Source organism: Conger conger, chromosome 6 (genome assembly GCF_963514075.1).
Source record: "Conger conger chromosome 6, fConCon1.1, whole genome shotgun sequence".
Lineage (NCBI taxonomy): Eukaryota > Metazoa > Chordata > Actinopteri > Anguilliformes > Congridae > Conger > Conger conger.
This window is the reverse complement of record NC_083765.1, coordinates 60,765,735-60,791,918: the sequence shown is the minus strand read 5'-3', so window position 1 is coordinate 60,791,918 and position 26,184 is coordinate 60,765,735. Positions and strand designations below refer to the sequence as shown.

The 26,184-nt window shown below is 43.0% G+C and overlaps 1 protein-coding gene across 1 annotated transcript; it reads right to left on the bottom strand.

Annotated features, from left to right (window-relative positions):
• Positions 1-26,184, bottom strand: aldh1a2 (aldehyde dehydrogenase 1 family, member A2). The gene is made up of 13 exons (XM_061244839.1): positions 26,027-26,184; positions 15,034-15,138; positions 13,444-13,584; positions 12,349-12,478; positions 10,485-10,546; positions 9,354-9,482; positions 9,026-9,139; positions 4,829-4,931; positions 3,055-3,239; positions 2,660-2,824; positions 2,018-2,175; positions 1,459-1,533; positions 1-816 (listed from the first exon to the last, which is right to left on the bottom strand). The coding sequence occupies exons 1-13, from the start codon at positions 26,144-26,146 to the stop codon at positions 744-746; spliced, it is 1,560 nt and encodes a 519-aa protein (XP_061100823.1). The 5' UTR covers positions 26,147-26,184; the 3' UTR covers positions 1-743.

Below are 26,184 nucleotides of genomic sequence, written 5' to 3'. Positions count from 1 at the left end.
TTGTTTCTTTTTGGAAAAAAGGTTTTAATGAAAAAAAAATCTATAGTAATTCTTATATTTTCTTAGTTCTTATTTTTTTTCATAGTACATAATTGTATAAACATGATAACAAACAAACACCAACACAGAATCATTTATGCATGACATGGATCAACTTCTCTTTCAGCAGATAGTAAAGGAAGATATTTTTAGGTTAACCATTTGCTTTCTATTTTAACATTGGTCAAAACTATTTTTAAAACATTGGAAAAAGGTGATACACAGCGTTAAGTAGTAAAAATAAGTAAAATCACAAGCAAATTAAAACAAACATTAAAACATAGCAGTCAATTCTATTTCCTCCTAATGTTTTCGTTCAGAAGAAGTTTCAGTAGTTTTAGTTGGGAACTAAAACAAAAATTAATTGGCAGATGGATGAATTAAGGCAATGACTTTGGGGTTTTAGATGATGGGCATTGCTTACAAAAAACCTCCACCACCCCCCTCTCTGCGCATTACAATAAGTTAACAGCAGGGGGCGATGTGGTGGTCAGAGCGAGGTACGACAGCAGTCTGTGTGTGTGCATGTGTGTGTGTGTGTGTGTGTGTGTGTGTGCGTGCACGTGTGTGCGCACGCATGCGTTTCCACTGCAGGGGGGGACTGGTCAGTAGATCACCTCTCCCAGTGCTTTAGTACAGTTAGTGGAGACGAACGGTTAGTGGTGTACTCCGCAGGTAGAGACCCCCTATGGTTGTCCGCTTCTTTAAGAGTTCTTCTGCTGCAGCTTCATAGTCACCGTCTTCATCTCAGAGTATTCTCTCAGGCCGTACTCGCCCCTAAAACACACACAGGGACACAGCTCCTGTCACATCACTGCTAGAACCTCACAATCACCACTGGAAATGAGCAGATTATTACTGGTGGGCAGTACAATGTGTGTGTTCTATGTACTATATGTATCTCTGTAAATCTGTATTTGGGCACATGAATTGACACATTACAACAAAGATATTAAAGCCTGATACACAAGTAGGAAAAATAAAAATGATAAAACAAAATGTCAAACTCGCCGACAACAGAAAAGACCAACCAAACAATAAATAAACAAAATACATACAAATGAAAACTAAATCTAATTATAGTGCTGATAAACCAATGTTACATAAGAAGTTAAAGTGTGTGGTTTAACAGGCTTTTGTATGTATGTGTGAGCGTGCTGATTTGCGATTCAGCGATCTTAGGCCATTTCAAGGCATTCAATAGGCACTCCTTGTTTTGATACGGAACATTGCATGCAGTCAAGTGTAAAGAAGAGTACGAGATTTCCGCTGCAAACTTTTCTCTGGATTATTCCACGGCTGTGGGGAACATGTTCCAGTGTATTAGCTGCTTGGCTCCTATTCACGCTCTCTGACTCCGAGCCAGAATTGGGGGGGGGTGGAGGGTGAGCAGGGACAGGGGAGTAGTGGGGTACTTACAATTCTCGCCCATTTCCAGACATTTTGAATCCTCCAAAAGGACACTGACAGCTCAGTGCGTTGAAACAGTTTATCCTATGGAACACACAGAGCATTCATTATCACTCCATGGGTCCTCTCTTCTCTATTATTCTCCCATTCACTTCTTCCTGCAATACTGACAGCTGCTTTTGGAGGGGGGGTTACATTCAGAAAAAGAACACTCCAATTTGAATGTCCATGTGTGTGGTTCTAGTGCTCCAAATCCTGTAGCAAAATCCCTAACCCTGTTCCTGGAGATCAACCCTGTTCCTTGGATTTCATTTCAACCCTAATTTGGCACACCTGATTCTACTCATTAGCTGTTCAATGACATCTCTAGCTGTTGAATGAAGTGTACTGCGTTAGGGTGGGAGTGAAAACCTACAGGGTTGGGGACCACTGTTTTAGAGGAAGCCACAGGAAAACGGGCAGTTGACCAACAATTGAAACAAAACCCCCAAAGACTGACTTCCTTAAATCTGTGTAAAAAGGATTCATTAAACTGATCTGACAGTGCAAATGATTGAGAGGTCCTCACCAAACAGTGCCAGCCTGCAGGGCAGATGACATGGTCAAGGCTGTGTTGAGGTCATTGGTGAACACACCAGCGGTCAGCCCATAGTCAGAGTTGTTGGCCCTTTCAATCACTTCCTCTATGGTTTTGAACTTCATGATCTGCTGGACGGGGCCAAAAATCTGCAGGAGGTAAACACAGTGAGAAAAAAAAGTAAGAAAACTGGAGCCACAACTGGAATCCAGAAAGTCCACAACTGGCACAGAAAGCCCCTGGCACAGTCCTTGGTGCATGTTGGGCATATATAGTAGACCAGCTGCGTTACTGCACACAGCTGTTGGGCGGAATGAATGGAAGTCACTGAGGCGCAAGTCCTGCACTGCAAAAGATGCTTTCTATTGAGATGAGATTTGCTTGACAGGTGAGATGTTCTTAATCCACTGACAAATCTTGAAAGGAATCAAATGAGTCTTACCTCATTGGCAATATTTTTCATCTTATTTAGCAAAAAATAAGTAATATATTAAGTATACAATATAACACTAAAATACTTGTTATTTTTTTCTTTTTGCAGTGTAGATAAGGTTCACAACACCAAGTCATACAAGCAGTTTCCCATTGGCTCAACATCTCAGATTCTCCCGCTTAGCCGCGCTGCCATTTTACCTCCTCCTTGGCGATGCGCATGTCATCGCTGACGTTGGAGAAGACGGTGGGTTCGATGAAGAAGCCCTTGAGGCCCAGGGCTTTGCCCCCACACTCCAGCCTGGCCCCCTCGCTGATCCCAATCTGGATGTACTCCAGAATACGGCTCTGCTGCTCCTGACTGATCTGGAATCAGGGAGAGAGAGGGGGGGGCTCATTTACACACAAGCCAACACATAACCCAGACCTGGGTAAAATTAATACATACACGGCTCTGCTGCTCCTGACTGATCTGGGATCAGGAGGAGAGAGAGAGAGAGGGGCTAATTCACACACTAAGCCAACACTACACCCATACCTGGGTCAAATGAATACATGCAATCTGCATTGCGCTCCCAGCCCTGCTCACTCCTCACCTGCGGGCCCTGCTCGGTGGTGGGGTCGAAGGGGCTCCCTAAGACCCTCCTCTTGGCCCTCTCCACGCTCCGCCGCACAAACTCCTCGTAGACGGGCTCCTCCACGTAGATGCGGGAGCCGGAGGTGCAGCACTGGCCGCTGTTGAAGAAGACGCCGTGGTGCGCCTGCTCCACCGCCACACTCACTGAGGAAGAGGAGGGAGAGGAAGAAAGGCTGCTGAACCACGCTAATTAAACCCGGCGCTGCATCTCAATCTGAGGTTGTGGGGTGGAGGAAGGGTGCGAGGAGAAACAGGGGAAAAGGAGCAGAAATGAGGGCTCGCACCATTTTACCACCCGGGAGCTGTGTTCCCTCCTTTTTTAACTCCCTGTCTTACAAAGCCCCACAGACAGGAGGCACTGCAGGAGTGTCATTTGGCACACATTTCAAAACGTGTCTGTCTTAACTGCTTTGGGAATTAAGAATTTAAGTTTATTTCTGTTTGACAAGTGGCAAATCTTGAGATGAGTGAAAGCGTCTTCCCAATATTGTCATCTTATTTAGCAAAAAAGTAAAATAAATAAAGTCTCAATATGAGTATAAAATACTTGTTGGATTTGGTTTTTGCAGTGTGCGTGAGAGACATTAACACATCTTCAAACATACTGCCATGCACATAAATGCACCTCACATGAAAGAAGAAGCATTCCATCTGGATATGGAAAGACAGTACCTGGACAAAACCACAGGGGTTGCTTCACGCATAGCAGAGCAGCTAAATGTATTTTTCCCTGTGGACTTTTGTGAAAGCCATTTGTCACAAATCAAGTAAAAAAAACTGGGTGCAGGGATCAATATTACTTGCGGTACAATTGATATTACCACAATTTTCTCTGCCCTGTTAAAAAAAATTCCCTTCATACCGCTGACATCCGAAATCCGAGACCCAGGCCCCTCCAGTCCAGTGGCATGGGAGGGGTTAACGGGGCCTGGTAATTTATGGACCTCGCCTGATGCTTACGGCCAGGGCAGGCTCCATTTCGCTAATTTACGGGCCTCTGGGAGCCGGGCCTGCAGCTGCTGAAAGCATCTGAAAGCACCGATTCCCCAATTTGGAAAGCCACTTAGTACCTAGGCGAGAGCCATTAATTCACCGGCTTGTATGACTGCTGGAAACATAGACGCACAGGCTCTATTGACACTGGCAAATCTCTGCGTTACGCCTTCATTCACTTTCATCATCCCAGCTGGAACTCTGGAGCCAGCACATGGAGATCAGCTCTTTCATCTGCGCCCGTCTGAGGTGAATATTGTTATGGAAAGACATAAATCTAAAAAAAACAAGAATTTGAAGAGAAACTATAACCGTGCTTTATTAACTTGTTTCATACCTCCTCATTGGACCTCATATGTAAGAAATTATATTTAAATATAAAAGTATACTTAAATATAATTCGGGAAAAAAAATATTTTAATATGGGACAAATCACTATTTACTATTTTACTTTTTTATTTCATTTGTCATCTGTCCCAAATGAACAGTCATAGCATATCATAACAAGCACACAATAAACATTACCACATTGATTTATAAACCTTTTTACAGTCTACCAAATTATTTCCTCAAGTTTCTTTTTTAATCAACCCTCCCTAGTTATCTTTTGAAGCAAACCAGTTGCAGAGCAAGGAGCAAGCAGGCTTTGAAAGCACCTGTATGCGTGTGTGTAAAGACCACCTCTTAGCTTTAACGGGAAAAAGACAAAGAACTAATAAAAACCGGGTACGTAAACTTACAATCTGCGTCTGCGAAAATGATGTTGGGATTCTTCCCTCCGAGCTCCAGCGTCACCCTCTTTAGATTACTTCTGCCAGCTGCTTCTTGGATCAGCTTCCCGATCTGGGAAGGAAAAGCGGACTTGGGTTCTCGTTCACAGAGACGTAGGCCTGGAGCGAGCTGCAGCAGCCAGATCAGTAAATCAGTGGGCTACTGCCATTAAATGACTTAGCAGGTCAGGCACACGCATGCAGGCAGGACAGAGACAAGGAGGACTTCCGAAAATCAGAGCGCGCCAAACGCAAAACATCCGGAATATCTATTACAACTGTTTGTTTGCTGTTTTTGGAGGATTGGGGGAAGGGGGTTTGATGGACTGATATTTCACAACTGAAAAGGTATCAGTGGTTTACTCAAGTACAGGAAGCAAAGGCCACAGATTGTGTGGGTAGCTGCTTTGATTTACAAGTGAAAATGAGGGGAGACGTGTTAAAGTGATCAAGATCTGTCACAGCTAACGTAAACAGACACAGTAGCTGAAACAAGAAGCTGATGGCGAGGGCTCTACCTCGCTGTGTCAAGAGTCAAGAGTCGCTGTGACTGTGGTCAGCAGGGAAAATTTTAAAAAGATGTCTGAATGTTTCCCAGAGTACACTGGGGCATGTTCTGCTCTGTAATTCACTTCCTTTTAAGCCCTGCTCTGTCTGTATCCGTGTCCGAGCCTCTCCATCACTTCTGATTTCCACATTTTTCCATGCCTCCTCCCTGGATAACTTCAGAGATTTCCGAGACCAATACAACGAGCTGATCAAGCCTGGATTAATTGACCTAACCAAGAAGACCAGAAGGCAGGGTTTGCATTTTCTGAGAGTATTTCACAGGTTCCAACACACCAGACAAGCTCAGTAAAGCGTAGAAAATTATTTAAATCCAGAACAATGACGTATTTGACCCAGGTCTGGTAAATACAGTATCAATAGGAACAAAGCTACCACTGCTGAGTCCCTTCAGCTAGGTCTGCCTGAGCACTCCTATATATCAGATGACACACGGTCAGTCTTAGAGTCCCACTTTTTCACCATCATATGAGATGTGCTCCTCAGGGAGACCACCAAATACCAACTCTCACAATCATAAACAAAAGTTTTGCACACCCTGTGTCTACAGAGGACATAAAATAAAATAATTGCCAACATAAAATATTTCCTGGCTCATTTCCCCAGGAGATATTGAGCCAAGGGAGGATGGATGCGTACATTGAAAAAATAACAAGCGTCGTAAGTCTTGTTCAGGACCTTATTTATTTTCTCTCAAGCAGAAAATATTAGCTTCTTTTAAGTTCATGTTTGCTTGAGAAGTCAAATTTTCTTATTCCATTGCCACATATTGAAATGAGTCAAACCGTTGTACCTCATTGGTAATATTTTTGTTGGATTTAGCACAAAAGTTAAGAAATAAGATTTTAACTCAATATCAGACCAAAGACCCTCCCCCATAGCACCGTAGAAAGAGTCACGCTGCTCTCTTTGCAAGTCACTTTGAGGCCATCCTGACACTTCTGCCTTCGACAATAACCTGCAGCAGATTTAGGATTAATGTCGTTTAGGAAATTAACCGGGGTGGCCTACTGAAAACGCTGGGCCAAGTGGCGGAACAGCTGCTGGGACTGCGAACGTTTGTCTGGCGTGAATCATCCCCCGGCCAAACTCTCCCGTAGCTCACTTTGATGGTCCTCCTCCTCGCTTGCGTTCAGTTACTAAGGCTGAGATCACGGGCCTGTGTTCATTTAGCAGTTAAGAAAACACTTGCGGGCCACCTGACGTTTTGTCCGCCGGCAGGAAGAGTCAGAGGCGTGAGCGTCTGACCATGATGATTCCCCGATCGGACACCCGCCCTCAGACTGCAGCATGCGTCCTGTGCACCTCAGAGCCGCCCTCCTCCCTGTTCCCCTTTCATTCACCACCAATGCCGATGTGACTCACTGTCTGTGTATTTACACAATTCTTCAGCAAGTTTACCCAGCTCCATCTTAATTGACTCCAGATTACAGGAAAACAGGGACAACATCAGTCACAGAGAGAAAAACAAAGGCCGGATTTTATTTAGGAAACTTGTGCTTGTGTCGTGGCTTCTGATTGAAAGAAGAAGCCCTCGAGCTTGCTGCTAATGTAAAAAGTGATGAATGGACCAGGCTATTGCTAATGGTCTCTGCCATCCCTCTATGTCTGTTCACATACACCCGTTCCTGAAATCGCGGTCCTTGAGGGCTGAGAACTGCAGGTTTTCCACCCTCTCTTCACCTAGGAATCGGGTGTTAAGCCAGTCTAGCCAATCAGTGGCAATCAGTATTGTTGAGTTAATTGCCAGGCAGAAATGAAAACCATAGCTGCATTTGGATTCAAAGGCCAGCTCTGAAGATCCCGGACATACACCATATGACTTGACACAGCAGCAATGCTGCAAAACAACAACTTTACGCTGTAAAAGAAAGCCATGTAACTGCTTGCATTATTTACTCAAAAGCCTCCTGTATAGAGCTGACTTTGCTTTGGTTACACGGTCTGTTTTGCCCTGATGGGTAATGGCAGTCTGCTATGTCTATGAGCACGAAACACTGTTGGAGTTTGGAGATTACCACACACAAACAGCCCCTCCTGCAGTGCCCCTTCTCCCTGCCTGTCCAAAAGTAAGAATAAACACATTCCCAGAGCTCGTACACTTGTCCTGCTGCCAGACAGACAGACCATACACTCAGGACAGCAGAAAGGAGATTTACGAGGGGCACACATTAACATGAATCACAGTCAGTTAAACATGGTCCAGTGACAGAGATGGCCTGCAAATTGCATAAAATAAATATTGTGTAAAATTAGCTGTTTATGAATCAGGCAAAGGTAAATTGCAGCTTGCTATCCTTTCGACTGTAACTCTAGAGGCTGAAGTAATATTTTACCCCTAACGTCACTAGTCTTCTTCCTCTATCCTCGTTTGCCCTTGTTCATGGTTTTACATTAACTTTTCAGGACTGTTAAAAAATGCCCCAGGTATGTCCGGGTCAGCTAGACAGCTCTGTGTCTAACAGGTAGAGTGGGAAGTTCAGGTGCTCATCACACAGCACAAAAAAGAACACATATTTTAGTCTTATATTGAGCCCGTTTCAGTCACAGATTAAGGGTTATCCTAGGCTAAATTCGATTTTTAATGGAGATTCTCCATACAAGACTCATTCAATGTTTGTCTCGTTCAATCTATGTCTGTGAAACTGGCCCAAAATCTTATTTCTTTTACTTTTCTGCTAAATAAGACACAAATATTGCCAATGAAGACAGTTTGACTTATTTCAAGATTAGCCAATGGAATAAGAAAAAAATGTATGTATTAACTGATTTAAGAACAAATAAGAACATTTCACTTGTTAAGCAAATATTAACAAAAAAAAAGCAAATATTTTCTACTTGAGAGAAAAAATAAGTCTTATTGCAAGACTGTTTTGCAATGAGGATGCTAACAGCCATGAAGCACAGTGTTTGGGACCGGGCTTGGTGGAGACAGGGTGAGTCTCCCCTATAATTGAGAGAGTCCAGACGTCTGGCCTCTGTAAGGCTAGACAGGTAGGGCAGTCTGCAGTAGTGTAGCATTTACGCTAATCCAGAGTAACTCACAGTTCAGTGCATATAATTGGGATAACTAACAGCAGCACAGATATATAAAATTGTGCCAGAAGACCACATTGCTAAATCAATGCTACAGTAAACATTACTGTATGTTTAGGCAAAAGGCAGAGACTGTTATAGTCTGCACTAAAGAATGATGACAGGGCTTAATGGCTCATATAAATTTGTTTATTAATTTACAACATTTATGTCTCTGTCCTGGGCCACAGCGACCTCTGGGTTCAGAACTGGTCTGCCCGCATGGGTTAGAGCACCTTTTTAATGTCCTTTCTACTGTCAAAATGGCTGTCTTAACAAGCGTTTTTAGTCTTGTAATAAGACATAAGATCTTTTTTTTCTTCTTCTCTCAAGTAGACAATATTAGCTAGTGTTAAGTTACTGTTTGCCTGAAAGGTGAAATTCTCACCCCACAGGCAAATCTTGAAATGAGTCAAACCTTCTCACCTCATTGGCAGATATACAGTTGTTAAGACTTATTTTGGGGTTTTTTTGCAGTGTCATGGGTGCATATTTTCCAACTGCATCTTTGTTCAGAAAAATTACCTCAGTTGATCCTGTGAAAGCCACTTTGTCTATGCCCATATGCGAGGCTATGGCCGCTCCTGCGGTTGGACCGAATCCTGGCAAAATATTGACGACTCCCGGTGGAAACCCGGCCTGTCAAAACAATACGAGAGGAAACAAGCTTCACAAGAGAAGGTTCCGGAGCCAAGCTAAACCGCAGACAGAGAAAGGGAGAATCAGAGAATCCGGGACCCAGCCCTTCTTTAAAAAGTAGCCAGGAGGGAGAAAATGTGTGGTGTCTCGCAAAAAGGCCAAAGGCTGCAGAGGGCAAGAGAGCGTGGCGGAGGTAAGGCAGTCGGCCTGTTACCTCTTGGATGAGCGCCCCCATATAGAGGCAGGTGAGGGGGGTCTGCTCGGCCGGTTTGAGGACCACGGTGTTCCCACAGCAAAGAGCGGGGGCCAGCTTCCACGCAGTCATCAGCAGGGGGAAGTTCCACTGGACAGGGGGCAGAGAGGGCGCGACACGGTTGGCACATTTCTGGCATTAACTATCCTTTGTTTCCTCACAGACACCCTCTCTCATTCACTTTCTCACGCCCTTAATTCTTCACATGCCTTTTTCCAGTTACATCACATTAGAGTTATTTCGCCAACACTTTCATCCAAAGTGACTAGCAGTTGATTAGACTGAGCAGGGGCCAATCCCCCCCGGGAGCAATGTGGGGTTAAGGGCCTTGCTCAGGGGGTCAACAGCTGCACTGTTTTTATTGTGGCGACACTGGGGCTTGAACCACCAACCTTCCAGGTCCCAGTCAAGCACCTTAGCCACTAGGCCATAGGCTGCCGTTTAAAAAACTCCTCTTGGTGTACACTCCTGGTGCACACTACATGCCAGGGATCATCAAATCATGATCTTCAAGGGCTGCTATCCCACTCTCCCTTTACCTGGGAGTCCGGTGTGACGCCAGTCTGGCCAATCAATAGAACAAACTGTTCAGTTAATTACCCAACATAAAAGAAAACCAGAGCTGGATTTGATGGGGGTTCAGATTTGACAATCCCTACTACATGCCACTGATTCCTCATTCCTGACATTACAAAGGTCCTCTTATAGTTAGAGTGTTGAAGGTCAGCTTTCACATTGTGGCCCTAAACAGCACACACACCAAACAAAATCTACTTGCACAGACTACGAGCATCTTTATCCAAATATACACTGACTGATAAGCCTGTCAGGGCATTCCAGGAACCTGTTCAATGTGTTTCAACAAAGGTTTGGCTCTGTTCTCAATCCCAGATCATCAATGTCCCACCATAGACCATAGACCACCAACCTCCAATCCCTCCAAACAACACCCCCCCACACACACACCCACACCCCACCTCCCAATCTCACATCCACTCCCCACTTTCCTTGCTGGAGAGAAATTTACTGTTTTTAAAGTGAATTCTTTATTCTGATATAATTGATTTGGATAGAAAATAAACAGACACTTACCGGTATGATCTGTCCACACACGCCAATGGGCTCGTTCCTGGTGAATGTAAAATAATCTCCATCTGCAGCAAAAGGCGGAGAGAGAGTGATCACAGAATTATTATTATTCAGTGGTCCAGTTGGGTTTGGCAGCATATGAAAAGAAAATGCGCTAGAGTCAAGAGAAGAACACTCATCTATGGCACTTTTTCTCTCAAAGAAACATCAACATAAACACTATTTGATACTGTCTGCTCAAACACATTTTCCCCAACGTTTTTAATAGGGAAACAATTGTTAAATATACGCAGTCCCTCTGAAAAGACAATCCAGATTTATTTTTTTTTCACTCAAAAAAAAAGAAAAAAAAAGTTGAAGCTGATGACAAATAAACACTTTCTTTCAGGATATTCAGAGAACATAAATGAGAGTGAAAACATTTTTTTATTATTATTCCTTTTGTGCGATCGGGAGTGGCAGAACAGCAAGATCACGCAGGTCTCAGCTGATCAAACAGAGCCACTCCAGGACATCTACCCTGGTGGCCAGATAAGAACATCCCCACCATCTTCATATCCTTACCAGACCCACCTGCCATTGTTTATTTGTACAGTTACAGACGAGGAACGGATTCAAACAAAGCCCAGGAAACTAAATCAGCTGGCAGATTTCCCATTAAGAGCCATGATGAGCCAAGAAACCCCAACAGAGCTGTGTGCTTCTCTTTGGACCACCTTCACTACAAACAGGGCACAGGGCCATCTAGGAAAATCTCAGTTTGGCTTCCAAAAAAGTTGTTTTTACATTGCTGGCTATGGGTAGTAACTAACTGTGGGTATAGGTAGTAGCTATGGGTAGTAAATATGCTGGTAACTACAGGCCGAAACTGAAAATGAATTTAAAAGATTGCTCTGGAATGTGAGAGGAGAGACAGGGAGCACCAGATGCCCACCAGACTCCATCTGGCCCTCATGTGGGCCCCTGAGTGCCTGCCCCTCCCGCTTCACCCCCCACCCCCAACCCCCAAAAACCCCCGTTAACGGCCGCTTTGTGACATCAGAGCCGAGTATCTTCAGCCCTCGGGCTCCCCACTGCGTCCCTTTCAAACGGCTAAATTAGCCAGAACAGCCCCCCCCCCCCCCCACCGGCCCAGTCACTGTGCTCCGCTGGTGGCAGTCTCGACAGGAGGATGGCCATTAGCACTCAGATTTATAACCGGTTGGGGACTGCGTCTGTTTACTTTCCGAGCACCTCTGCCCTGACAACAGCTCTTCTCCATACCACCGTTCACTCTGAAACGCCCACCCCCACTATTCTCCTCCACAGTTACACCCATTCTTCCCCAACTGCCCCACCCACAACACCTTTACAGCTCTACCCACTCTTTCCAGCCCTACCATAGACTCACACCCTCATGGGAATTTGAAATCCCAGGCATTTTAAAGATTGTCCTCATATATTCAACCAACTAGACGCTCAACGAGATAGTCAGCTAGCTAACAGGTTCCTTGTTGTTAGCAACTTAACCATCTCCCTTTCCATGCTGTGGGGAGAACCCTCCTTTCATAACCCTGCTTTCTACATTTCAAATGATTTTCGTATGCATTACATCTATTAAGTCCATATCCGGCTTTCCCTGTATAGACTAGATGGCAAATGAGGATAACAGATACAAAGTTTAAGTTTTAGAGTCCCTATTTCCACGCAGTTACCACAAAACAACAACTGACAAACCAGCATGACAGCAAGAGTCTCCATACTTTCTCAACAGTCCCTCCTCTCCATCACAGAGTCCCAGCTCTGCAAGGAAGCCATTAGCCCACCCCACTCCAGCTTCTTTTTTCCCCAGAGTGGAAGAGCCTGACCCCTGTCATATCGGACGTACCCATCGGAATGGTTAATCCGTGCAGCTTGTCCGCCCAGCCGGCAAAGTATCGAAGCGTCTTTATGGTTCCCTGCAGGTCCACGTAGAAGGTCGTAAGGAAAGGTTTCCCACTGTCCAGGCATTCCAACGTCTGAGAGAAAAGGTGTGGAAATTAGTTTGGGGGGATGCAATAACTACATGACAGGCCTGGATTACTCAGGGGATGACTGATAGGCCTACTCTAAGTTATCAGAAACATCTGGATCCCTGCATACTCTGACATGTCTAATTTTATGTTGCTGAAGCAACAGTTGGTTTATGTCCTACCCAGGAGGAAATCTGATCCCTGCAAGATATATGCCCTTGAACCAAATCCTCCTGAGTGGGGGATTAGGGTTTTATCAAGTACCATCGCAACCACCTGGATCCTGGATCCAGACATACTGCAATTCCATTATGACTGCAATCCATCCTAATGTCAGTTGTAATTATAGATGGAAAAATATGGTTTTCTATATAATGTTCAAAATATTTAAATAATTTGAAGTAGAAATAAAGGAGTTGGCAAGTGCTTCATACAGTATCGACCATGATGCAATCTTCTACTGACATTTCTATCAGAGGAGTTATTACAGCAGTTATTACTATATCAGTACCAGCCCACAATCATTAAACTTAAAGTTTCCAGCAATAACGGTGGCCATTATTTCAAATAGCTTCACTCTGGCCCTTGTCATAAAACTGTCTTCAATTGCCAGCTTTACATTATGGTATAACACCTTTTTTTTTAACTCTGAATAAATCTCAATGCTATATGGTAGGTAGATGTATGGACTTGTTGTTGAGACTTGAACAAAGAAGTTAGCATAACATGACATAAGGACGACAACAGGCCATTGAGCCTAGCAATGCTTGCCTGTTCCTACCACTAAAGTGTACCTGATGATTAGTTTACCTAAAAGCTAGACAGCATCTCGAACTGTATCAAGCCTGGCCCAAAAAAAACCCCTCCTGCCTCGACTACATGTCCTGGCAAGCTATTGTTATACATGGTAAGCAAATCTGTGAGGAATACTGTCAGTTGGAGTGAGTTTGGGGGGGGGGGGGGGTACTCACTGAGAGGTAGGCACAGTCCCGCTCCACCAGGTCGGCCAGTTTGAACAGCAGCCTCCCCCGCTCGGAGGCGTCCGTCCGCCGCCACACTGAGCCCAGCGAGAAGGCCAGCCGGGCCGCCTGCACGGCCTTGTCAACATCCGCCTGCGGGGCGGAGGGAGGGAGGGAGGGAGGGAGAAGGGTTGGCGCGGGGAGGGAGGGAGGGAGAAGGGTTGGCGCGGGGAGGGAGGGAGGGAGAAGGGTTGAGATGGGGCGGAGAGGGAGCCGCGGGAGAAGGGTTGAGATGGGGGAAAGGGAGTTAGAACACTGCATAAAAATGACTGTGTTAACAAGTGTTTTTAGTATTGTAATGATTTTCTTTTTTTTCTCTCAGGTAGAAAATACTAGGTTGTTTTCGGTTAATGTTTGCTTGACAAGTGAAATCTTCGGCAAATCTTGAAATTAAGTCTTTCCTCATTGGCAATATTTGCATCTTATTAACCAAAAAAGTTAAATAAATAAGACTTTAAGTCTCAATACAATAGTTTTTGCAGTGAAGGAGCTATTCTTTTAACAGGTGTCTTTTTCAGGTTAAACCTCGATCCTTTTGGAGCATCTTCAGCTTCCACCAAACTGTGCAGATTTTCCGTGCCAGGGTTTTCCAAGGAGCTGCCCGCTCCTGCCTGCCTGGCCGCATTAGACTAAACTTGTCTTCTTGTTTTCCTTACTACTACTTGGCCATTTGTTCATTTATAATTGGACATCAGCCGACGAGCAAGTGCCAGGCAGAAAACTGTGGAAAAAAGTTTTGCATTCCTCATTGGAATGCCGTGGAATCTAACACGTGTTTTCCACGATTTCCTGCCTGGCACCCCCTCGGACAGATGGACAGATGTGCAAGACTCGGGTATGTGGTAAACCTTCCGTGTGTCTTTCTTTTTAAGATAGCACCTGAGAAAATGATGAAAGCCATCCAAATTATTTTATATTATTGAATTGCGTAGCAGATACCCATGTAAAGACCAAGTTATTATATAGTATAAATTACATTTTACATTTACATTTTTGTCATTTGGCAGACGCTTTTAATCCAAAGCGATTTACAAGTGCATAGGTTCTACCATAAGTCAAAGCATCACATCCAGAACTAGCAAAATACACATGAAATGCTGTTTTTTTTTTTGTGGGGGGGGATAGGGATATCAGAAAGGAGGGGCAGGGGAAATCAGGAGGGAGGACTAAGGTAGAGTTTGAAAAGGTCCCCTGCAGAATGGCAGAATTCTATGTAGCATTTCTTCTTACAGGTCAACAATTTACTCAATTTACTGAAATTCAGAATATGTAACTTCATCATTGACAACCTGCCAGTGCAGTGCATCAAAATAAAAACCAGGCTGTTCCACAAAGCAGGATTGCTGAGTTAGCTGGATAACTGCACAACATGGAACAGCTCTTTTTTTATCTCAGTTCATGTTCCATATTAGGGCAGCATCTGGGTCTTACTCAGTGCACCTATCCGGCTAACTCTGTAATCCTGCTTTGTGGAACAGACCCCAGTTCCACTCCAATGGCCACTACATCACCTGTCTGGAATCTTCTCCCTTTAAACCTTACCTTATCTGCTTCCTGAACATCACAGATCTTCTCCCCAGTGGACGGATTGTGAACTGAGAAGGTCTTTCCACTCACAGAGTTCTGCCACTCATTGTTAATGAAGATCTACAATGAAAAGAGATAAAGTTTTCAGTACAATATGAGGAGGTGTTTTCACGGAAGGGGAATATCAGCACAAAGTCATTCATAATGAACAGATATTGTTCAGGTACATTTCAATAAACAATCCAATGCAGGGCTGCTTTGAAATTGCGTCTTGCTTTGTCAGCTTTTAAAAAAACTCAACCTAAACAGATAAGCATATCAGACTTTTGCAACACCTCTAAAATGGCCCACCCAAAATGTTAAGGAGACATGCACACCACAGAGCAAAACTGAGCTCTGTGAAAAGTAAAAAAGATTAAATAATATATATTTTTTAAAACAATTTTTGTAAAAAGTACAATTTGCTTTTTCATTCTTCAGAACATCAATCATGAAAAAAGAACACTGATAGCCCAGACACTATCCTTGTGTGTATTAAAATGCTAAATTGCAGGGTTTATTTTTTATTTTTTTACTTCTCTCAGCGCCCTTCATTATGGAAATATCAACAACTCGGTGAGCGCGGACGAAAAAGCTGGACGGGCCCAGGGGTGAAACAGAATTGAGAGCACGATTCTGTATTTTTTAAATGTTGTCTGAAAGGCCATGATTTCCTTCACTCCAATAGTCAAAATTATCCCGCTCCCCCTCCGGCTTAAAAATGCTTGCTATATCAAGAAAAAAGATTTTGTACATAATTACTATGACGATATAAGAAATAAAAAATTAAGTAGCATCATGTAACATGCAACATATGAATTCTAATGTCATTCGCTCACACAGAACTCATGAATCAGAAACTGTTCCGTTGCTCAGTTTTCAATAAATTGCTCACTTATATAAATTTAAAACTTCTTCTCATGATCATACGCTTTTCCTCCTAGCCAGTTTGGCAAAGATAGCCCACTGTATTTAAGAGGTCCCTATACACCCCTGCAATGAGTCTAAACCAACATTCTTGACTGAATCGTGGTAATTTCGGAGCGTTTTATTTGATAAAAGAGCAGATAATTTGATGTCCCCACTCAGGGGACAGTGTTAATTGACCGCATTTCTTCCCGCTCCAAGCCCAGGTTGATTAAAGGTGTGCTCCCCGCGCACAAGAGACACCAGTGTTGTGCGAATCTGGGCTGATATGCCTCATGCCTGGCTGTCCGGGTAAAATCTCGGGGGAGCCTTTCCACCACCAGCGAGACAAAGAGGTGGGGGACAGGGATAGAATTCTTATCAGACTCCCCCTCCACCTTCCTCTGTCACACACGTTCTACAATATCACAGCTCTTTTAAAACACGTGTAGTCGTGTAAAGCAGCCTGTTTAACGGGCGCATTGCATTTCAAATTAAATAAAGAAGGTGGCATAATAGCTACATATAATAAAATATTTCGATGGCAGCTGATGAATTTAAAGACGGTAGACAAATGGGCGACACAACACCAAGCTAAGCTATTTCCCGAATCTATGTGAGTTCTTTCCATAATTATAAGCGCAGAGGGTACAGACGCACCGAATGTGGCTTCGCGTGTTCCTTTTGTCTAAACCTCTGTAACTCTTCCACATATTGACGAACATAAACTCAGACTTAACCACAACTTAATTGGCAATAAACTGTAGGGCATTTTCTTGAAAGCAGGTATAAAATACAACTTCATTTGGAAATGATTCAAGGCTCACCCCTGCCATCCTACCCACTCCCCTCTCCTCGAATTGGCCGCTTTACAAGGAAAACCTTACGCATAAATAATTCGCATGTGAAAGTATTAGGTGTCCTGTACCAGGCGGTACCACTCTGTGGACATTCATACCACACAAAGACAGATTCCACTCCAATTAATCTGCGTTAGTTGCTCGCTTCCCCACGGACAACGGACGCGGTCCGTTACGGACCCTCTCTCGATCAGTCTGTCGAGCTCACTTTTCTCAGGCGCTCTGCTCCAAGCCGCCTTTAATCTGACTCTCATTAAGGGCACTTCATAAAAGTGTCAGTGACTACAACAACTGAAGACCCGCTACAAAAACAGAAAGCCCTATAGAGCACAGAATTAGTTTTTAAATTTATAGGGGCCACTGTAGTGGAACGCCTTAAATCAGGGGAGCCCCCTGCCAGGTCGACAGTCTGAGAGAAGAATGCGGTCCGTGTAGCTAGGTTTCTGCTCCATGCTGCCCCGCTCAGACAGCACCGCCAAACAAGAGGCCGTAATGCAGGGAGATCTACGAACTGAACTCCCATCTAAATCATGGCCAGAAAAGGACAACCATCAGCCTCGGCTTTGTCTGCCCTCCAGTCCGCTGAAAGGGCTATTAACTTTTTTTCTTTAGTCCCATTGAGAGAGTTGATTAAGGCGACAAGGCTGCACAGTAAATCAACTCTCAATGTTTTCTAAAATGATTTTTTACCTTATAAAAACAGGACCAAGAAACTAGAAGTGCAAAAGTGCAGAACCTCGAAAAAGGCCAACAGCCCGCCCCACCCCCCTCCCCATCTCCTCTCTAAAATCATCCCAACATCTTCATCGTTTTCCCATAGCCTACCTGAGGAGAAATTATCTAATAGTCAACTAACTGCTCAGTTGTATAAATCATAATTTTATACAACTTGTCAGCTACCCAATTGGAATTTATCTTTAAACCACTATATGCCTGGACTCTTTTGCAAACTTCAAAGCATTCGGTTTAAAGTGTACCTGAAGATCATCAATGACATGTCTGACAATGATTCTTACAGCTCCGGAACCCCAATCAAACTTTATTCTTGGCAGATACAGGTCAGATACAAAGCTCCAAAATCGTTTGCCGAAAATGCAACTGATCTATTTCAGTTTACGCCAAAAATGCTCACAGCTGCACGACTTCCTGCTGTTTTGTAAACACAGAGGTCGCTCGGTATTACAGAAGTTGGCTGAGAAAGTATTCCTTGTGCAGTCACGGCATCCGATCCTCCTCAATATAGACGTTAGAACTCAGGGGATCTGGACATGATAAGGTATGATAAGTCTTTCGGCTTAAACGCCATGACAACCAGAAACTAGAAACTTGGTTCTGCAGTGTCCAATTAATACTGAAAGTATTCATGTTTAACAAATACATTTATGAGATCAGTCTTTTGTAAACTGTGCCTATTGCCAGGAATGAGAGGAATGTAGGCTACAGCAAAAAAAACCCTTAACGAATAGGCCTCACATGTTAACGAATAGGCCTCACATGTAAATGTTTTCCCCAAGAAGACACAGGAAAAGGAAAAATAACATTTTGTCCCACAAGATAAAATCTAAAAAAATAAGCAGAATGTTCCCCAAGTTCCACCTATTCACTTTGCCATTCACAGAGATTTTTCATCTGCCATTCCTCTCCCATCAGAGGGGCCTTACAACTGCACAGAGACGGAGAGATAGGGGTAGGAGATGCCAAAGCACTCACCACAGTGAGCAAAACATCTGCTCTGTCGCCAAGGGCCTCCTCATGACTGACACACAGGTTAACAAACACTTAATGGCACTCATTTCACATCAATTTCTTTGGGGGCATGCGAACATTAAAAAAAATAAATAAATAAATAACATATACGCATGTATAAAAAGGGCAGCCAAGAATTCACACTGGGCACTTGGACCCACATCTGCACAGGAAGTTTCATATTCTTTCCGATCTCTGAAACCTGTCTTCCACTGCACTCCTGGGCTCATTTCAGGATAATTATTATTGCAACAGGCGAGTGGCGATTGGAGAAATGGGCCAGTGCCTGTTTTTCCCACAATGCACTGGACCCAAGAGAACCTTTAGGCAAGGCCAGAGCACCTTGCTTAACTTCTCCCTCCTTTCCAAGGATGTTGTGGTAGCATTACCCAAGCACTAATCCTGTGGAGTTTACTGTATCCTGGGGTTTATTACAACTAAACTTTCCATTTGATATGTTTTATTAACCTAGTACACACTGGTTATAGTTGGTGTTTGGTCAATTTATTTATGTTCATTTTCGCCCCTTGGATCAGTAGCTAATAAGGATTTTAAAAGCGTCAATTTAATTAAATTTTCCTTAAAGACAACGGGGTGATTTAACCCTCCTATTATGTTTGAGGTCAATTTGACCCCATTCACTGTTTGACTGGAAAACCAGTTAAAACCCCTTTTTTTATATCAATACAGATTTTTCTAATTTACTAATTTGGTGGGATTAAATAGCAAAAATACAACAAACATAATGCTATGCAAAGTCCTGTACCAACTTGGCATACAAATGTGTTGGGCAGTGTTATTTTGACCCCCTGTAACTGTATGAAATACTGTATGAAAACATACAATCTTTTACATTTTTTTCTCAGATTTCATTGTGAGTGATTCTGGTGGCACTTTCCCATACAGGTGCCCAACTTTCACTTATTGTTCCTAAGGCTCTAAAATGAGATGGTTCTCACAGATTTTTCATATTTATGGTTAAAAGGCAAGTCATTTGTGAGACAATAAGGCAAGGCACAACGTGTGAAAATGTTTCCATTACAATATTTTTGTGTTTATATGAATTGTTGGGCTCAATTTGACCCCAAATGTAAAGCCAGTCATACAATCTGAACATAATAGGAGGACTAAAACTAGTATGCAGTCAGCTCAATAAAACTTGAGTTAGAAGAAGTTATGAATATGCAACATTCCATCAGGACTAGGGGGTGGAAACACTGCTATGCCGGCCTCGCATCTGTGTCCTGAGACAGATGACATTGTCCCTTGTCCCTTATGTTTTTAAAAAGATGTAAGACAACATACAGTCGCTAAGCAACACATCCTAACGGTTCCCGCGATAACACAGCAGATGCACTTTACAACTGAAGGAGAAGGAGCTTGGTCTTTCCCAGCCAAACATGGACAAGTTACCAGAATTCTTACAAACACAACCCTACAACACTCCGTTCCAGCTATTTTCATGAACAAAACAAAAAACAGAGACAGATCTGTAAAGCTCTGGGATCTTTATAGCCAATATTAATGAGTATACTAAAATAGCATACTGGAGAGCATGCTGCAACTGTTATTTCCAAGAAAGCAGAAGGCTGAGATATGGGAGCCTCCACAAGCAGCCGACACACAGAGGTAAAGGCAGAGCAGGAGGAGGGAAACACATTGTTTTCATTGCTCAATCAGGCAGCCCAGAAATGCTGACAGACTGCTGAACTGTTTGTCACTGGTGAGAATCCCTAGGTGGGGCCCTCTGCTTTACCCCCCACACAGCTTGACATGATGAGGTGGCTGCCCCCCACCCCCCACCTACAACAGGAAGTAGCACAAACACCGTCCCAGGTCCCAGTGTGTTATTGTCACTAAAACGAGAGGATTAGCAGGTTAATTTGTTTGGGTAATTAGGGGATCTCTGGAGCGAAAGAGCCCCCACCAAAAGACTCACTGCAAGGATTCCTTTTCAGGAAGATACCGGGAGATTATCGGATTTATGGAGGCAGTCTTGTGTGTGCGTGTGTGTGCATATGTATGAGAGAGAGAGACAGAGAGAGAGGTGGAGAGAGAGAGAGAGAGGTGGAGAGAGAGAGAGAGGTAGAGAGGTGGAGAGAGAGAGAGAGAGAGAGAGAGAGAGAGAGAGGTGGAGAGAGAGAGAGAAAAATAGAGTGGAATTTTCAAATGTATTCCTCTCCATCTTCTCTCTTCTCTGTCCTACTCTTTCCTTCCCTCTTTCTCTCTGGCTCTTTCTCTCTCTCTCTCTTCAAACAGGGTGTGATAAATCACCTAGCTCACAGTGTTCTGCACCTTGGGCTCTGTTTGATCTAGCTGCAGTGAGAGCCCTGGGGTTTGAAGTGAAGAACTCCAGATCATGGCAGGTCAGGCTTTCGCATGGCAGGGCCAGTGACCCACACAGCTGAGGAGGGCCATATTTTACACCCCGGTGGATGGCACCAAACCCTCGGGACTGCTCCCCCTGTACTATCTCAATCAGTGGTGGATTGATAGCACTTTTTCCCAATCTGCTCAACCTCCACGAACATATCTGTTATAACTCACTAACAAAATTCACAGTAATCAACAGCCTTCTAATTGGTCCTAAATATGAAGTTATTTAAAAAAGGGAAACTGGTACAAAATTAGTTGTTGACATCACATTTCACATTTGCTTAACCTCCATGAACTTATCTCTTATAACGCACTAAGCGAATTCACAGTAGCTGACAGGCTTCTTCGAATTGGTCCTAAATTATAAATTATTCAAGAAAGGGAAACTGGTACAAAAAAGTTGGATGAAGTGAGATGAATGGACACACACATATTTTCTAGATAGCAGGTGACTATTGGAAAGGTTGGGACTGGTGTTCACTGGTGTCCCCTCTCCCACACCAATCTTCACATACCACAGTTGAAAATTAAACCCTTTTCAGTTTACAACCGATAACTCCTTCCAAAATCGCAGGCTAGGATGACTTCATCATGCAGTGAACATCAGCGGTGCCATGTTGTTTAGCGTTCAATGTTAACAGGAGGAAGCTCTGTGGACGACAGAGACAGGCGCCAGGTCATGACTACCAAGGGCACACATATCATTGATTAAAGTAATTATGAGACACCATTTTGTGAGTCAAACACTTAGTCGAAAGCACAATGCACCCAAACTCCCGTTGCCTCCACTCTTGAAACACAAACCCAACCCCTCTGGTTAATAGGGACAGATGTATTCTTAATGACATAATCACCAAACATTGCCAGTAACTGTCCTGTCCAGAGACCAGGCTCACTTAGACCCCAAGACAGTGGCAACCTGTGCCAGTATTATTGACCTATAAACATATGAGGAATTAAACCCCAAACAAACAAACGGCATCCTTTTCTCTCTGTTCTTTGGGGGGAAAGTGTAAACTATCAGTAAACAGCTCTGGGCGCTGGGTAATTTACGGCCTCGTCCGTGGGGGTATCGGCCCTGCGGACGCGGCTCCCAGCCGGGGATGGTCTACAGCTCTCGCCCAGCCTCTCCTGTGACCAGTCAAACACAATGTTTTCATTCCAGGTTCAGTGGTTTGAGCTCTCCCCAAACAGCATTTAGACAAACAGATGGAGGGGAGGGGGCAGGGGGTAGACAACAAAGGACCCCCTCTGTCCTTCAGGCAGCCCAAAAAGAGTAGACCAGGAAGGTATCCCACACAAAAACAGATCATCTCTTCCCCGGGCTACGGTAATTGAATGGAGCTAAGGACTCAGGGGCTTTAAACAGAGAGATTTTACATGTTGGAAACTGTGGAGTGAGCAGCTCTGCTGGATAAGTCACAGGAGAATGGGGACCAGGGGAAACAGGAGACAGCAGTGTTCACACTTTTAACACCCCTGTTTCACAACCCTCTGCTTCTCTAACTCTATGCTAAGCAATAACCCCAGACTATATTGAACAAGATACAATAACCAATTGCCTCATCAGGCATTCCTGATTTTATATGAAAATTCAGATGCAAAAGACATGCTGCATCTTTAGCTATACAAAAGCTCATTCATTCACACAATGTTCATCCAACATGGCAATAATACACTTCTTGTTTCAACTTGTTTCAAAAAGATAGTGTCCGTGCTGCTTTAAAATGTTAGGTGAACTTGATAAGACAAGTTTTGTACAGGATGCAGGATGGACATTAACTTTAAGTTTTTTTTTTTTTTTAAATAGTGTAAGAGCGGGTCTCAGAAATCAATACATTCATCAACCAGCAAGCTTTCCACTGGAAAGGGGAAGAAAAGCACATGAATTCTGTAACTCATATTGATCCCTTTAACTGCCTCCCGATGGAAGGGATCAATTGGGCGGCTTGTGAACATGTGTGTGACCATGCCTTCCTGCAAGCGAGTTCTGCTTTACCACACTACCTGCTGTTCCTGTTACCTCTTCTGGGCACCACAGAAGAAGAGCAGGAGCCAACATCAGGGCTACTCGAGCTGCCAATAAATCAACCCCCCCCCCCCCCCCCCCACTCCACCTTGCACCCCCCACTGTGAGAAGATTGCCTAAATTCCTGGGGGTTAATTCACCAAGTCCTGTCCTCCCTAACATAGCAGACACCCAAAAAATAAAAACATTTAAGCACAATGGGAACATACTGGGCTTAAAAATGGGGAAATGTACACAGAAAAGCACAGAAAAGTGCACATAACAAACATTCAAAACGTTATTTTTCCTTAGATTCCCTGTTAAATCTTTGATGACAAGACATCTGTATGCTGTGTCCTTTAGTCCCTCAGCAATGAAATAAATGCCTACAAGCAGTGGTTGCCCAATATGTATTCTGCTGCACTGTACTCAAGCTTTCCTTCACTGAAATGCCCTTTAGTCCTGTAGCCATGAGATAAATGCTCTTGAACTGCAAATAACCCTTGAAAGACAGTCACACGAAGGCAAAGTTCTTAGTGTCCAATGAACCTTAGTAGTAATATGGGAATAGATTATTTTTTAAATATAATGGGAAAATAATGCAACTTTGTACTTTGCACTGTCCTGGAAACAGCTTTCCATTAAAATACATAGCACTTTTTTTTTGCTTTTTGCTTTTTTAATGCAATGAGTCACACACACACACACACACACACGAATGCACATGTGCACACATGTGCACATATACTTGCGCACACACATGCATTCACACACATGCACACACAATATTTATACAGAAAGTCTGAGGACAGTACCCCATCTGAGAACTGAACCCAACAGAACATCTATGGGAGCAGTTGAAGAGAGAGAAGGCCAAACATCACATAACATCAACAGATCATCATGAAATGGAAGATGAGATGTTTCATAGGCTGATGGAACCAATGACAAGCAGACTGAAGGCAGTAATCATATACTGTATAAAGTATATATAGTCAGTGCCCACTTTATTGGGTAGACCTGTACACCAGCAATGTAAATTAATGCAAATATAAATCCGCCAAATCCTGTGGCAGCAATGCAATGCATAAAAGCATGCAGACGTACGTGGCCAAGAGGTTCAGTTGTTGTTCAGACCAAACATCAGAATGGGGACGAAATATGATCTAAGGGACTTTAAGTGTGGAATGACAGTTGGCACCATACAGGGTAGTTTAAGTATCTCAGAAACAGCTGATCTCTCTGATTTTCATGCACAACAGTCTCTAGACTTTACAGAGAATAAACACGTGTTACAACGGTGGTATGCAGAAGAGCATCTCTGAACACACAAGAAATCCAACCTTGAAAGGGCTACAGCAGCAGAAGACCATTAAGAGAGAGAAAAATATCTCTAATAAATACGTAATAACTATGGATATATATGGATACATATTAATAGGGCAATCAATCAACAGCAAAAATAAAGCTATAGTATGCTCATACAAAATACAATGAATGAATGTTGATGATATAGCCAGAAAAAAAGTGGTATTTTCAACAGGGTCTGCAGTTGCACAGGTGACCTTTCAAAAAGAAACCGAAGAATTAGCCAACTTAAATCAATGACTGGATTTGCTTCATACAAAAAATATGCATATCGGAAAGAGTTCTACAAGACTTTATAATGCATGTGTAGCATTTTATCCAGCAAGTTATACAGAGTTCGTTAAAGTTTACTGAAATTAAAATGAAAATGAAAACTACGAGAGATCTGCATACCTAATTACATGAGTGATAAATCAATCACAATAAAAATCAGCTTCCAATTAGCTACGTTTACTGCAAGCTTTTATAGAGTGCTAAAACCTCTCTTGTAAAACAGTAAAACAATCGAGGTCCAGGGTGAATCGTTCTGCTTTTGCAGGTTTTGAAACAAAAATCGCATAGTTTAATATAAGGAACAGAAATATGACTTCAAATGCCAAGGGATTATACATTGCGCCATGAATGAAATTTGAAGCTGTATCTGGTCTTAAGGTTCAGACTTCTGAAACGCCAACTGGTTAAAACTTTACGTTGTCAATGTGGGGAGATTGCTACCCGGAATCACTGATTTGCGCACTTCTCACTGGGTAGGCCTATAGAACAGTAAAGTTGTGGAATAATATGATACCCAGTTTCAGTCTGGCTCGGCCTCCACCTCAATATTGTTGTCCAACTGAGAGTAGCCTAAATGTAAAAATCAATATGGGTGCTTTACGACTTCTAAACATATTTATGACACCAAGTGGTAAATATAACAGAAAAGAAGAAACTATTTGGCCTACTATCAGTATGGAACCTTGATAATGGGCGGAATATTATCGATGGCTTTGTGACAGCATGGAGAAAAAATGATAACAGCATTGCATAACATGCACCGTTTAAAATTGTATAACATGTTATACAAGTTGCTCAAATGATTGCTTACCTCTGCTAAATGTGGAGCCATTGAGGTTCAAATGAAAAACACACATAAATGCCCGCATAGCTACATCTGCATTCCGCTAATTGTTCTACTCAGCAATGGTATATGAGCGATAAAACATTTTTAGCCAGTGCGCACTTTTGAAGAATTATGTAGCCTATAGGCACTTTATTCATGCAATTAATTGTGCGGATTGTCATCTAAAAAAAACATTTCAAAATGCCTTCTGTATTTACTTAAAGTGACAATATCAAATATTGCTTTATATAAACTTTTGAATTAAAAAAAAAGTTTAAAAAAAAATAGCAAAGATAAATATTGAAATCCAACTGTTTAACTTACAGATTGTAACGGGAACGTTATGTGAGCTTGTCAAACAAACCGAAAGCAAACTTAAAACAAAAAAGTGGAAGTCGGTCCAAAAACAGACCGTTTAAACAAATTCTTTCTGGCGTTCCTTGCTTAGTTTAGCATTTAGGCGCATCGATGCGCACTCAAATAACTACTTCACATTATATTGACAATAGAACTGTGAAATGCACAAGTATTTAAAGAAACGACATATGTTAATAACACAAAGAGAAATATATATATATTTTTAAACTTTCAAGTTTCTTCACAAACCTTGGTGTATTTTATCTCCGGGTTGGGGACCGGTGAGGGCATCAAATGGAGCGATGCCATGAGTGCGGTCGCGGCGTCAGTCTTCACTTCACCGGGGAGCTCAATTTCACTTGAAGTCATTTCGCTTGGGTCTCGTCTATTACAGATGTGTCCGTTGA